We start from the raw sequence: 15,115 nt of genomic DNA on the forward strand, positions 1-15,115 counted from the left end.
TCACCACTCCCTTCCACCAGACCTCGCTGTGGAACGCCTCGACGCACTGGTGGAGCTCGAAACCGGCGGCGGGATCGCCGGCGGCCTTGCCGCGGCGGATCTTATACGTAAAGGATCTCTTCTTCGAGAGGTTTGAGCGGAGGCCTCGTCGCGCGATGAGCAGAAGCTTTAGGGACAAATGGCCGGAGCGTTGGACTCGGGGTGTTTCTGACGATTGGCTCGCTCGAGCCACGCGCCTTCGCGAAACCCGATGTCGCCGCCGATCGGACCTCCACTTGAGCATCCTGACTTCGGAAGAGCTGGCACCGGCGGCGGCGGTCAGTCGGTCGGCCGGGCGCGGGGGACATTGAGGATGTGATTAGGGTTTTAGCGATAGAGAATCGTCACTAATTTGGGCGGGAAAATTGAGGAGAGTGGCCAGAGTATGAGTGAAATGGAAAGGGAAAACGCTGTTGCAGGAAATTACTTTGAGGAGAAGGAGGTCTGGGCACCTACAGTGAGGTTACCGCAATAAATGTCTTGTTGCTGATGTGGCTTGCAATAAAAGGCTAATTAGCACTCAAATACCCTATAGTTTCCCCAAGTTTGCACCTAAATACCCTCACTTGTCTTTGGCAGCACCTATAAATCCTAAGAGTTACTAAATTTTACGCCACCTTGTAATTTGTAATGAAGGCTAATTAGCACTTAAACTATTTCAAATTTTATTGGCCTAAACATTCCACAATGTTAAATAGTTGACAACATTACTGGAATTTAATTTTCAGGAAATCCATGTGTTTCTCCTAAATTAGTTCGAAGAATTAGCCTTTTCTGCAACATAAATATGCTCATTTTAACTTATCAAGCTGCATAATATCTTTGTCAATCTCAGATTATACGTCTGATCCGATGTAACTTGAAAGCAAAACGCTCCCTTGGTATCACAGGAAAAAAAGAAAAACAAAACTCTTCCCCTCAAAACATATCTTAATTTTCTCTCGGAGAGTATACTACACCACTGTAAAACGAAAAAAATCATTTAGTTATTTTAGAGAGTAAAGAAAGGAAAAAAAAAAGGAACAAAATATTATGCATGGAACTCATCATCGTAAGCAATCCTTTGAATTGTCTCGATTGTCTACATTTCATAGTCACTACCATACATCAGCATTCTTTGAGACACAATATTAGTTACATTTTTCTCTCTCTTTTCTTTTCTAGTTTTCGTCGTTTCTAGTCTTTCAAAAGAAATTGCCTATGTAAAACTTTTCTCTTTTTGAACAGCAGAAGGAGACTACAAAACTACCCAAAATTCCACCTAAAATTAGATTTATATCACTGTTGGTTATCTGCAAAAGTCAGGTTGCTCGGATCGACTTCGTTCAGCAGAATAAGTATCGTCCCTGGATTCCCATCTTCTTCGGTCCACTTAATGGATTCTCTCTCCAAAAGCTTAATGACCTGCAATTTAGTTAACAGAGCATAAACGATTAAGTAATGCTTGAAATCATGAAAAAATAGGAAATGAATTTTGAATTAGAACCATACAAGGCACGAATTTATCAGTTGGACTTAAGCCACTAAGGAATTCATTAAGGAGAGGAGACAATTAAAAAGGTTCAAGTAACATGAAAGGTACATACTGAGATGACCAGCCCATTTTTGCTCTGTTCAATCACATTTGGATATAAAATGTGACCGTTATTTTTAATTGTAAACATGTTTTCGTTTAATTTATAATCTCATAGAAATTAAACCAAATGTTTGTGTAGTACTTGCATGTAATTTAAATCACAATGCGTTAATAATTTGATCGGTTTTGTGAAAGTTTTAAATTATTACAAGCCTGAAAGAAGTATGCTCTAAGTGGTTTCACGATTCATAAACAGTCGTTAGTGTCCATGTTAGAAAATTTCAACTAGGAAGAGAACTCCAGAACTAACTATTAATCGCAAGGAGATTTTATTTACGGACCCCGCAATTTTTATACCAATCACTTGTTTGAAGGGTTCTACTTTAACTTAATAGTTTGAAAATTCTCGGAACGAAATATAACTTGATTTCAGGAATAGCAAAATGCCCAACTATAGAATTATCGTAGTTGGTGATATTCTAATGGAGATAGAACCTTACGAATGACACTTCAACAATATGTTCTCTTACTCGGCCAAGAAAGTTCCAAATTTTAGTTTTCAGTATATTCACTTTCTTATACAAGATAAAAACAGAGAATCAAAACTAATTTTAAAAAAAATTCAAACAAGGTATATAGGTCATCAGAATCTCATAGAAGAAATGGTCAATTATACTTAAATTCATACCTGTCTTTTCCTCTTTCCTTTAGTGGTATCTTCATCATCAGTATTAACAATAACTTTCAAGTACCTAAATACTACAGCAAACAAAATCATGAAATTAATTACTTGTCAATCCAAAATATCAACGGACTCAAAAAAGAAATTAAATCCAAATACAAATGAAATTGCGTTATCTTACTTGGAATGTTAGCTAATGACACTAGATGCTTCTTCAACAAGCGTATAGAATCTCTTGCACTGTGGATACGCAAATCAAGTGGTACATCATTTCGGGTCTCGGATTTTCTGCATGATACAGTTTGGAAATAACAATTAAGTACTTTCTAGACAATTAGCTTAAGAAAGAGGTAAAAGGTAACTTTTCAACACTGAAAGCTTGTACTTACTTTGTTTCCAGAATCTCCACTGCACATTTTTCATCTGCTTCTCGAGCCATTTGCTTGTGACGCCTTCCCTTCAAATTGCACAAAACATATTGTTAAAATTTTGGCAAAGAATCACCTGCTGGTAGCTTCTATGATCTTTAAAAGCATGGAACTATTTCCACATGATCAATTTGATAAAGTAATCGTCAGAGACCAAAATCCCCTATGTTCATCCATACAAAGATCAAAGACTCCCAAAATAAAGAGGCAGCATAAAATGACGATAAGTAATGTAATAAGGAAACATACTAAAAGGATCAGCCCCTTCAAAATTAACAAGAAGACAAACTAAGTACAAATATAGGTCTACAGTAAGAAAGCAAGCTAAAATGCAAAGGAACCTATAAACAAAACCAACAAGGTTAAATTTTTTGGTAGTAAATCGGCGACAATGGAGACATGAAATTTCTTTTGGCTAAATACCCATATTGGTATTTTAATTCCACCCCATTTTCCAATAAGGTATTTTAATTAGACAAGCCTACTTTAAGGCATTTTAATTGATTCAACTAACCAACGAGACCCTTTTTCTCGTCAGCGACCAGTTTTCCGACGAGAGCTCGTCATGTGCATGGCACGTGATGACTTAAACTATGTTTTAGCTGCTAATGTGGCACGGACTTTCTGACGTGGATAAAACAGTTGGGAGAATAAAAGAGGGGATTCAAGTTGAGATTGAGTGAGATTGGAAACTAGGGTTTATCAAATTGGGGCATTCAAGCTGAGATTGAGCGTGGAAGAGAAGATATTATGTCGTCGTCATCAAGTTCAAGCTCTCATTCTAAAGCAAGCAGGGTCAGTGGAAAATTAGGGCATCCAACTGTGAAAACCCTAATTCTATCAAATCTAACAAAAGGCAACAAATTTTGGGTTTATCTTTCATTTAAGGTTTACTCTGAGGAAGACGATAGGCCCTCTTGAGGAAGAGTTAGGGTGTTAAATACCCTAAGAGTCTAAGGCAGTTACTCAGTACTTGATTAGACCGTTTAAGGTTAAAGCAGTTAAATAGTAAGACCGAACAGATCGGATCTGGACGGACAAGATCTGGCGGTTCCTTGAGCACGATCTTCAACAAACCAACAAATTTTGGGTTTATCTTTCATTTAACTCAAACTAAATACGTGATTAACTTATCCTCTTCAAAACAACCAAAATATCTCAAAGTATAAAGAGAATCAAACCTTCGCATCGGCTTCAACCCGTACCAAGTCGTCGTCCTCCGAAAATCACCTTCTGCATCAACTGAGGAACACCATCACATAGAATCCTTGCAATCTATCTCCTTCAACTGCCTCATCCACGATTTCTCACTCTCTATTTCTCCCTCTCTCTCAAATTCTGAAAATAAAAGGGGCAAATCTGTCCTATTTTGGGTGAATTGGAATTTTTAGAGGGTTAATTCCCGCCTTTAAACACTGTCACGTTAGAAAGTCTGTGCCACATCACCAGCTAAAAAACAGTTTAAGTCATCACGTGCCACGCACGTGACGAACTCTCGCCGAAAAACTGGTCGCCGGCGAGAAAAAGGGCCTCGTTAGTTAGTTGAATCAATTAAAATGCCTTAAAGTAGGTTTGCCTAATTAAAATACATTCTTGGTAAATGGGGTAGAATTAAAATACCAATATGGGTATTTAGCTAATTTCTTTTCAAGCAGTTCTAGTAGGACTAGAGATAAGCCAAAAGTAAAGGTTTTCAAATTAATCAAAACTAATCTGAAACTTGTTGCTGGCATCCATCACCAATATACAAAAGATTAATTTACCGAAATAATAGAACTTACTTGCTCTATCAGATCATTGGCTTTTGAGCGATCACCACTTCCATATGCTTCAATAGCCTGCGAAACTCAATGTCATGCCTCTCTTTTTTTCAATATTATTATTGAAAGAAACACTTCAAATACGAATGTCATTCAAAATGCATGTTTACATTAATCAAGAAAAATAAAGGCTGAGTATCATGATCCGTAAAATAAGAAATTTATGGAGATCATTCATGCAATAAGCTCCTTACAGCTTCATAAAGTTCCTTCATTTTATCCCAGTGCTTCTTTGCATCTTGCCTAAGCATCCCATAAATGTCCTCTTCCTCCACAACTAGAAACAAGTATAAACAGAAACAATAGTTTGATATTAGATATTCTGGATAGCGTTATGCACATCCTGAAAGTCACATTTAATGAGCATCAGACACAAGGAGAACCGTGGAAGGTATATATTCATCTAGATTTGCAGTATCTACTTTCAAATAAGCATAAAGATAGAGTGATAGAGACCAATGTTCATTCATTTTGTAGCTATCAAACAAAAAGTAGCTATGACTGTCAAAATAACCTAGATAGAACAAAATTCTTATGAAAAAATATGAAAAAACATCTAGAGTTGTGTCCAATGTAGAGGTTGGTATTCATGAGCATTCCAACTTGAAGCAGGTTGGAAAAATAAAGATTAGGAACATGTAGTTGTCAACTATTAAAAACGTTTTTAAGTATTCTGTGTCAATCATGATCCTATTCAAATATCAATGACACTTCTACACATCAGACTGGGTTGTCCACTTTCGTTCATCAAAACATCCATGTAGTAAAAGATATGCATAGCCAAAGTGTCAATGTCTTTTCTCATTAAAAATTTATATAAAAATCAATCGCGTAGTCAGATGTTATATGATTTGTAATTTCAATTTCTTCTGTCTACAAATACAAACCGAAGAATAGCCAAGTATATATGTCAAGTTATACATGTTTAATTCAGAACATGTGTGCAATTGTTCTATTAAAAAAACAATTTGAAGTACATGTAACCTCAAGTTTATGAACATTGTTTAGAGCTCATACCATGATCATTCTCAGGCTGAGCATTTGCTGGGTCAGAAACTGGCTTAGAAATAATATCATCATATGGCTTTGTAACAACCTTTTGTCCAATCACCCTTGTTCTATTTAACCCCCATTCAAGCCGTTTCTTTGGTTCTTCCTCCTCAAATCTATCAGGCGGACTAAACAATGATAGTAGCAGTTCCCTTGGAAGATCAGATCTCTCTTTGTTAAGGCTAGTTGGCTCTGTTGCTTTTCTGCAGAGGAAGTTGATTTGGTTTTTAGAAAATAAAACTGGATGCTTGATTGACAGAATAATGCTAGGTATCACTTTTCCGACAATGTACCATGTATTGTATGCTGTATATAAAGGACTTGGAGTGAGAAAAAAAAGGTAGCTATTAAAAGATAGTCTATAGGCATACCTTATGGAAGGAAGCTTCTCATGACTTTCCTTCGGATGCCAGAGTTCAGATTTTGGGTCCGCACCTATACACTGATAATGAACACGCACATTGAGTAAAATAATTAAGGACATACAAAATAAGCTATATAATTAGGAATGATGCAGTAGACAGCAATTACACGTTAGAAGCAAAGCGTTTCTAGTCATTAAACATCTGCCTTAAAATGTAAACAAGATTTGGTACGTCACAATTATGCAGAACTAAGCTTTAATGGAAGATACGGATTAGAAATAAGAACGAAACATAAATACATCAAAAGACAGTAAAACATGGTATTCCTAAATTTCCTCTAATTCAGTCAATTCAATAGTTTCAAAAATGCCTGTCAGATATTGGTTTATTTTGACAAGCATGACTAGAAATATCCGTAAATTTCCTCTAATTCGGTGCGGATCGGTTCGGATACATCAAAATCTTTCCACACTTCAGAATAACATCTTCTTTTCTTTTCAGGTCTTTCATCAATTTTACTTGAAGATTCCTCAACCACGGGTTCAATAGTAGGTTCAACATTAGGCTCAACAGTTTATTCTTCGTTAGACGCTTGAATCGAAGGATGTATCCGAACCGTATCCTCTCCGATAACACCCCTACCTATAAGTCATGTACCATATTAGTGGCCGACTATTTTATACTCTTTTGATGTTAGTCTATATGTTTGTCCATCATGCAGAAAACTACAGCAACAAGCATATTCTTCCTCCTGTTATAAAAGAAATTCGAACCACCTATAGCTGTCAAATCTTTTCAACTACAAGAGTCCTCTCCATGAATCCTTCCTCACCAATCACATATCTAGGTCAGATTAAGAAGCTATTTTCTTCCATGTAACTTCATAAATAAAAACATAACAAGATAATTTCAACCTAACAATACAGAGAGATAAGCCATTCGAAAAAACAGTGATAGCCTATTCAACTCAACCATGGATCACCCTATTTCTATTCCATCTGCTCTATTGGCAATAACATCAAACAATCATTTAAGCAACGAAAGCTAAATAGATATTTGGAATAACTCCATGACTCTGTTGTACATCAGCATTAACTGTGGAAAAGTAAGCACATAAATGACAATCAGTTTATCAAATATTGGAAAGTCACACTGAGAATAAAAGTAAAATGCATTCAGCTAAGATCATTACAGCTAATAACATACATGATTGGTGAAACAACTATTAAAGAACATTTACCAGTGGACTTCTTAATTACCATACATACTTTTTCTGATATATCGTAAGCTATTCCCTTTCCCTTGTCCTGAGCTTTTGCAGATAATCCCAACAATTCGTTCATGCTCTGCACAATTAAAAAACAAGCAATCTTTATGCATAAGCTCCTCAGGAACAATGTCTTTTCTTTTCCTTGTTTCTTTTTTTTTTTTCCTTTGGTTAGTTGACAATGTCAAATTTTGTAAAAATATATCAATCATTCAATTGGAACAGAAATATTGTACTGCTTAACTTTGAGTAAATCCTTATACCTCTCTGCACATAACTTGTCACCGACCCAAGAAAAAGGTGCTTCAAACATTAGAGTTTCATTTCATCTTTTAACAGAAAGAAAAAAAATATCAAGGATAGATCAATTTGAATTCATTTTTGGGGCATGAAAAATTACATTGGAAGGAAATCTCTGGTTTCTTATCACATTATGTGATTTCTATTCATCTAAACTAATGTCACTAACCCCAGCACCAGCAAATCTGTAAAGGCAAGATATTTATATAAAATATTGCGCAGAAGAACATTTAATGTAAGAAAATATTCTTTGCAAATGTGATCCATCTGGCTCTTCGTTTTATTCTGCCTTAGAGATGAAACATGGATCAGCAACAGTTGATCTAATAAGGGAATTTAGAGGCTGCCTCCAGATTGCATATTAAAGCCTTAAACCACATTGCTCAACTCCAAAGGTATATCTATGCACCGGTAAACTGGTACAAAATATTATGGGAGGATTCCTTCTTGTAAATAGATATACTAGGCAGGACTTTAGCAGCAGCTTGTAGAGAATGATATCAGTTTGACAGTTTGTCATAAATATTTGGTCAATTTTTGTGAAGTTACTTGACATCAGCTCTGGTCAATATCAGACCCCATAAAAGGATGAATGAATGACTATGAGAATTGATGAGCCTCCAGAATTTTCTCTGTAGCAGTTTATATAAAGTTTTATTGAACATTAACGCAGATCTAGAAACATTTGAACTTGAGCATGTGCAGAAGATCCTTTACACTTATAAAGGAAAACTAAACTCCTCGATTTGCAATTTAATTATATAACTAATGCCACCATTTCGATTAAGGTAAATTCCTTCCATGAAACGTTATATAACATGAAATTGTGTGAAAATCATGGTCATGCGTTCTTGTTATGATTTTAATAGAGTCCTAAATGGTAAATTATGTGACAGTTTGGATCTCATCTCATTTGCAGTTCCCCTGCTGTGAAGGCGTTATAGCTTCAAGTTCGTCGTATACTTCATTTGGTAACTAAATCTATTTGCATTTCCACTTATGATTACCATGATCTGGTATCTTTCGTTCAATTCTCAGTTTCATTTTAAACGTATTTGGGAGATGCATTAGTGAGCTTTGATCTTCAATATCATCTCATGTAGTCATGATATTGCATCAAGGATCAAGCATGACCAAGAATGTATGGACATAAGATTGCAGGTCAAACTTCATCACGTCAATTTAACTTTAGAATTATATATTTCACGACCTTGTCTTCATCACTGTAAAATCCATGCTGAGATTGGAATCACTTCTGAACAGAATGCTGGAAGTTTAACTTGAATAGTTATAGGGAGGTTTTACATCTCCTAAAGAGCCACAATAAGAAAACTACCCTCTTTAAAAGACTAATGTCACTGCTCCCAGTCGTATCTGTCAGGATTGAGCCGTAAAGCCTAAAGGCCCGCAAGTAATGTATGTTACTCTTTAAGTACCTGCTCATCCTAATAGTGTAACTATAAGGCCAAAAACTATACGACAAACTTCTACTCATGATTTCAGATCTGTAATTTATACATGTTCTTGAGTATAGCCTTTTACATTTATATACATGTAGGAGTTTAAATGATAACTAAACATATGACAATACAATCAACTTTTTACAGATTCGAACATTAAAATTCTGGACCACAGGTACAGGTTGTATGTGAACCTTGTTCATCCAAACCCACAAGTCCAAACTCCAAACCCATCCCGATGTCATATATGCAGTTTACTCATTTTGGTATGAGTACAACTCCTCTTTGTGAGGGATAATGAAGCATTCAAATGTAGAGGTATTTTGATTTTATCTTTTTATTTCTTTGGTCTTTTCTAAAATAACCACTTCAATAAAATAATTATGTAAAATTTATGTTAACACAAAAAAGGTGTTCAATCAAATAACCTGAATAAAAGTAGAACAGAACTCGAATCCAGTTATCTATGGTTTGGGTTGTGTTTGAATCCAATAGCCCCTACAATATCAATTTTATATGTGGATAGGATATCTCCTATCAGATTTGGATCTTACATATTTCTGGTATGATCTAAACCTGTTAACAGCCCTATCTAGATTTATGCCAAATTATACGCATCGCTTAATGTTTGATTTTCGAGGTTTGTCATTGTGCCACTTCTTGCTAGTATTGGACTTACAAAACATATGTAAAAGGAAGCTCATGTTACAAAATAATCCAACAGTAAATTCGTTGCGATGCTTAACCTCCAGACCTTCCTAATCAAATACTCCCAGATTTCAAAGCAGTACTATACTTCAAAGCAGCAGGAACAAGATCATAATCTGTTGAGCATTTGAGCATCTCTCTCTCTCTCTCTGTGTATAGAAAAATAGACAAATTGACATGATGCAATAGGCGTATTTTTTGCGCTTACCAGAATCCTAAACTCTGGTCTCCCTTTTACAAACCCTCCCTTTTACCATAGGATCAGGCATCTTTTCATGGTGTTAACTGACCAATTGAGTAATCTCTAAAAGATAATCAAGTTGTTCTAAAAAATAGCATGCAAAAGATACAAGTTCATGATCCCAAAAAAGATCAAATATGCTTCAAAAGGAAGTGATCATGTGTTTGACAATGCAAATATACATCCAACAATGCAGAGATATGTAGCATATTGACAAGAAATGATAAATAATGAAATCAGACAGATTAAGTAGTAGAAGTATACCTTCTTCACATCATATCCGCATTGACCTGCAAAGACACAGACATTGTTAAAAAAGCTTACAACAAAGGAAATAAGGGGGGAAAAGCATAAACCAGAAGCATGAACTCAAATGGTACACATTTGTTATGAATATGAGGAAGGAAAAGATCTATTAACAACAAAACATCTATTTGAACTTGAAGTTAGACGACCATTGATGAGCACAAATAACAAAGTGTAGCACACACATCTAAAAATTGCTTCTGAATTCCAGCCATTAATAAAACAAATTCATAATATGGAATATCCAACAACGATGATAATCTTCTAACCACAGCCATTATTTGAAGATCAAGTATCTCTGCTAATCACAAAAGAATTTGTTGCACATTAGGAGCAACTAAACACTGACCTCTTCTGAAACATCACTTAGTGAAGGAATTCTTACTTCAACTGCAGGGATATTTGATTTATGATTTCCTGGAAATTTATGTAAGTGCTAAATGTAAATCTTAAAGGTGTCTACTGTGTCTATCTGAAGTACTTAATATGCAAATCTTCTGAAAACCATCACAAATACAAGGCTAAATTTATTTAATGTAATCTATTGGCCCACTTAGTTGGATTTTGCTTAATATAAGGCCTGGAAGCTCGCATATAACTGCAATGGAATTATGTTGTCATCGTATTTTTCAGGTTTGAAGTGCAATTGAATTGCCGAGAAAAATGTCCACTGGTTTCCTTGCTTCCATCTTTGGACACGTCAAAAAAAATTAAAAACTGAAGCATCCAGTAGTCAAAGGATAAGTTGATGACACCTTGGAACTTAGTCCTCACCATTGTTTTAAATATCCCCGACATGGCCCGATATATCCCCCGATATATCCTTTTACAGGGTTTGCCGCAACCGATATGGTCTTTAAATATCTTTTACCGCTTTTTGGCTATTTTGAGTGATAAATCCCTGATATGGCCGATATATTAGCCGATATGTGGACCAATATATCTTTTTATATAGCTTGTTGCAAAATAATATACCGTGTTTGGAATTTTTGGGCGAGATATCAAGATTTTTCCATTATATCAAATGACATTTTTCCCTAAAAAAAGCAAATCGAATGTTACAACGTTGCTTTGCACTTTTGTTTGTTTTAGAAGGTTGATTAGCGATCCTAAACATATATTATTCATATTTTGTATGCTTAAATTTTATTACATATCTTGAGATTATATTTTAATGCATTATACTATGTATGCAAACATTCATTATAGCATTCCGATATTTACCACATATCCCCAATATTTTCCCGATATCCGCAATCCGATATGAATTTTGGTCATCCGATATTTCCCCGATATCCGATATTTAAAATATTAGTCCTCACCTAATTGAGATAGCATCTGGAAATTAAAGGTTAAGCCCATGGTTTTTGGAGCAACCATGAAATTTAAGAAAACAAATGGTCAATGAGCAGTCCTGAAGAAATATAAATATCTATACAACGGATGGCCTTTACAGTCTGTTTCACAAGAGCAATCAAGATAAAGAATGCAATCAGAGAATTTCACCAAACTCTTGAGTCTTGATATTTAAGTTCGAGATCACATATTTAATCCCAAAACCTTGTTGGCAAAGAAAAGTGGAAAGTAAGATGGAAAAGAAAATTCTAGTGGCAGTTTGTTCCTTTGTGTTTCCACATTTTTGAGGAGGAAGCACAATTTTTTAAACAATATGCTATGGTATTTAGTGAGTCCAGCAATTGGTAATGAATCTAATTCTTTTTTTCTGAAAACAGTTGCCACTTGATAGAGGAAACAGATAAAAGACCTGTTTCCATTTGATTATGCCCATCCCTGTGAGCCCTGTTGCCAAACAGAGACCATTAGTAGTTGGTAAGGCATGTGAGTTATGTAAAGTAGTCACAAACTCAAAGGATACCTTGCATTTAGAAGAATTTTCATGATGGAAGGCTTCGATATTAAATTCAAAAAACATAAATATATGCACACAACCTTGCACCTAAACTCAAAGAAACTTATTTACTGCAAGCAAGGGTAGCAATATTCAGTTGGAAACACAACTAGTCTTCGCTGTGCATATACATATGTGAATGATGCATAATACGTGTAGGCATGTTTATACATGAAATAATAATTACCTAGAACTTCTCGAATCACATCCATGCTGAGCTTAAAACCATCTCCAAGCATTGAAAAGAGAAGCTCCTCTATATCCTTGTGGTTTAAATGGTTTTCCGGATTAACAGCCTCTTTCTCAAGCTCATCAGGAGATGATACTTTCACTTCAGACTTTGAAGGTTTGGTTGCTTCCACCACTTCCCTTTTAGATGAAGCAGGCCGAGCATATGATTTGCCTAGGATAGTAGATACAGTTCCTACTGCAGCAGTTAGTTTCTTTGGTTTTGATACTGTGATATTGCAAAAGTGGTTTGCTTTATCCTCAGTAGCTGATTCCTGTAGTTGCATGGTGTTCTTTCCATTGTCAATTTCAGGGAGTGCAATATCGGAGTTGCTCTTTTGGAGTTGGCACAGAAGCTCTCCAGCTTTGCATAGATCACTCCCTGCCTTGCAGTAGGCAGAGGCTATCTCTTGAAGAGAGAAAAATGGATGATAGACATCGAGCAAGTACCCCAGAGCTTTAGTCTCGTCCTCAGGCTTTATATTGAGTGAACAATATGGCTCCATTTTCTAAAAATTCTGTAGAGTGTGATAATTTGGGAACTGAAGGCCTTGGTAAAAAAAAATAGAAAAACTGAGAGGGAAAAAATGATCTAATGTTAAGAGACACTACGTACAAGGTAGAAGCATTTGTGCAGCATCAGGAAACAGAAGTGAGGATTTATTTCACTGGTAAAAGAACGCCATCTTCAAAGCAAATAAAGTGTGTTTGGAGAATAAAGTGTGTTTGGAGACTACATGCAGATACCATGTAGCCTTAATGGAAACAGGTTATGTTGAATTGCTACAAAAAATAGAACCACATGCAGTAACAAGGAAGATAATGGATGATGTGACATAACCTACTTTTCCTACTACATAAGCTGGAGATAATTTACTATCAAGGAGAAAACTTCATTTCGCATAGCCATTTCTACTGCATAAGCTACCTTGCGATATAATTAAAAAATAAAGTGAAAATAATTTATTACACGGTAGCATTGTCTTTAAAAATCATGATAAAAAACAAGCATGTGCTAACATTGCCCTTCCTGGTAAGAGCCCAAAGTCCTAATGATAACACCATTTTATCATTTTCCGATCTCATAATCAGTGTGTTATTGGTTCACAAATATACTTTCCTTTTCTTTCAAATGAACTGATTAAACGAACTTCCGCTGATTTTCATTTTAACCCATCAATTTTCCTTGTACAAAATTGCCTGATAAATTTGGAATATGTAGTTTTTTAGGTAAAGAGCATAGATACAATATATCAAGAATAAAATGCAAAAGGCAGTGAAGACTGGACTTCTCATCTGGCATTATAATGGAAAATAATACCATTTCTCCATTCACAAGATAGGACTTATTCCTCGTCTGTGGAATAGTTATCCTCGCGTTATATAGGCATAATCCTTTATAATAAACTTTCCTGTCCTTTATTATTGAAAATAAAACACAAAAATAATGGCTTTCATGAATTAATCCATATTATTTTCTGAAACAAGGTTTATGAATCAACCCCTATTATACAAATCGCTCATCAAAAAAAAATAATTTAATACATTTACTTAATTCCAATTGCCCATTTTCCACACAGTTGGTTCACAGAACAATCCCTAATTAGAGCCCAATTGACCAACGCGGAACCAATATCTAATCGCCAACGCAAGAAACAATCAACAAAATGGAGAAAGACCCAGATCATCAAACACGCGAACACACGCATCGCTGCAAAAAATAAACAAGTTTTGAGGATCAAAATGCCGCTCACCTGAAGGAAGAGACGAGACCCAACAATGAAACAGTGGGTAGAAAAAGGGAAAAGGGGGAGAATCCTTGGAATTTAAACGCGTGATTTGGTTTGGGTTAGAGAGAGAAAGAGAGTGCAGAGAGAGAAAGTGAGTGGGGGAGGGTAATGGGACAGAGTGAGAATTAATTTTTGTTTGCCGTATTGGTTTTTAGCATAGAAGGCAGTAATTATGAGAAATTGTCTGCATGGCAAAGAAAATATAAAAGCAGCGCACAGAAGAGTCCAGGCTCTGCTCTCTACTTTTTGGCGCTGCGTTCAGTGTAGCGGCTAAGTTTTTTTAGTGATGATTTGGGCTAAGTTTTTTTTTTAATGATGATTAGCACTTACATACCTTTATAGGTTATCCTCCTTAACCCATTTATTCCTTACTTAAACTAGCTAAATACATCATCAATAACCAGAGAAACAAGCTCTAAAGATACTTCTTCTAACCCAAATCTAGCTACCTCATATCGAGTTAGACTATATATCGCCAAATGATGAACAACCTTATTTATATCCCGGTGCACATAACTCACGGTCGAACCATCACAAGCACGCTAAATAGAACTTAAATACCACATAGTTTCACTCACTTCGCACTTATATGTACTCACTTGTTTTTTGTAGCATTTTAATTGTTTAAATTTGAAACGTTGATATATTCTATAATGACGTAAAAATTTTGGCATGAGACACTTACATGCCAAGTTTTCGGACCTTTCAAGAGTAATGTTTGTTGAATTCAATGTAAATCTATCGTAATTCTATTTGAAAAGAGAATTAAGATAGGTGAGAATTTATGTAGGTCGAGCGATAAATTGTATTAATATTTATAGCTAAAAAGTTTTAAAATTAGCATGTATGTCATATACGAGAGTATTTTGGTGCGATATTTATACCTGCATAGTAGTCGGTACTAATATGCTAATTTTAAATAACTTATAGTATATAAATAATGTGA

General features: G+C 35.4%; 1 protein-coding gene across 5 annotated transcripts; it reads right to left on the minus strand.

Moving 5' to 3' along the window:
- On the minus strand, positions 1,070–14,301 carry LOC109836859 (putative nuclear RNA export factor SDE5). Of its 5 annotated transcripts, none has more exons than XM_020404894.1 (12): positions 14,134–14,301; positions 12,339–12,888; positions 10,201–10,226; positions 7,229–7,306; positions 5,967–6,037; positions 5,563–5,798; positions 4,740–4,822; positions 4,507–4,563; positions 2,687–2,754; positions 2,479–2,585; positions 2,304–2,374; positions 1,070–1,443 (listed from the first exon to the last, which is right to left on the minus strand). In XM_020404894.1, the coding sequence occupies exons 2-12, from the start codon at positions 12,883–12,885 to the stop codon at positions 1,318–1,320; spliced, it is 1,470 nt and encodes a 489-aa protein (XP_020260483.1). In that variant the 5' UTR covers positions 12,886–12,888; positions 14,134–14,301; the 3' UTR covers positions 1,070–1,317. The 5 variants fall into 5 exon arrangements, with proteins under 5 accessions (XP_020260483.1, XP_020260480.1, XP_020260482.1 ...); XM_020404891.1 differs by having other exon boundaries at positions 12,339–12,897; XM_020404893.1 differs by having other exon boundaries at positions 12,339–12,921.

Source organism: Asparagus officinalis, chromosome 4, assembly GCF_001876935.1.
Source record: "Asparagus officinalis chromosome 4, Aspof.V1, whole genome shotgun sequence".
In the NCBI taxonomy this organism is placed as follows: Eukaryota; Viridiplantae; Streptophyta; class Magnoliopsida; order Asparagales; family Asparagaceae; genus Asparagus; species Asparagus officinalis.

Coding starts and splice junctions, on each gene's coding strand:
- LOC109836859 (XM_020404894.1), bottom strand. CDS start 12,885: ATGGAGCCATATTGTTCACTCAATATAAAGCCTGAGGACGAGACTAAA. Junction 4,564..4,739: donor TGAAGGAACTTTATGAAGCT/GTAAGGAGCTTA, acceptor TGAGTTTCGCAG/GCTATTGAAGCATATGGAAG. Junction 2,755..4,506: donor CCAATGATCTGATAGAGCAA/GTAAGTTCTATT, acceptor TGCAATTTGAAG/GGAAGGCGTCACAAGCAAAT.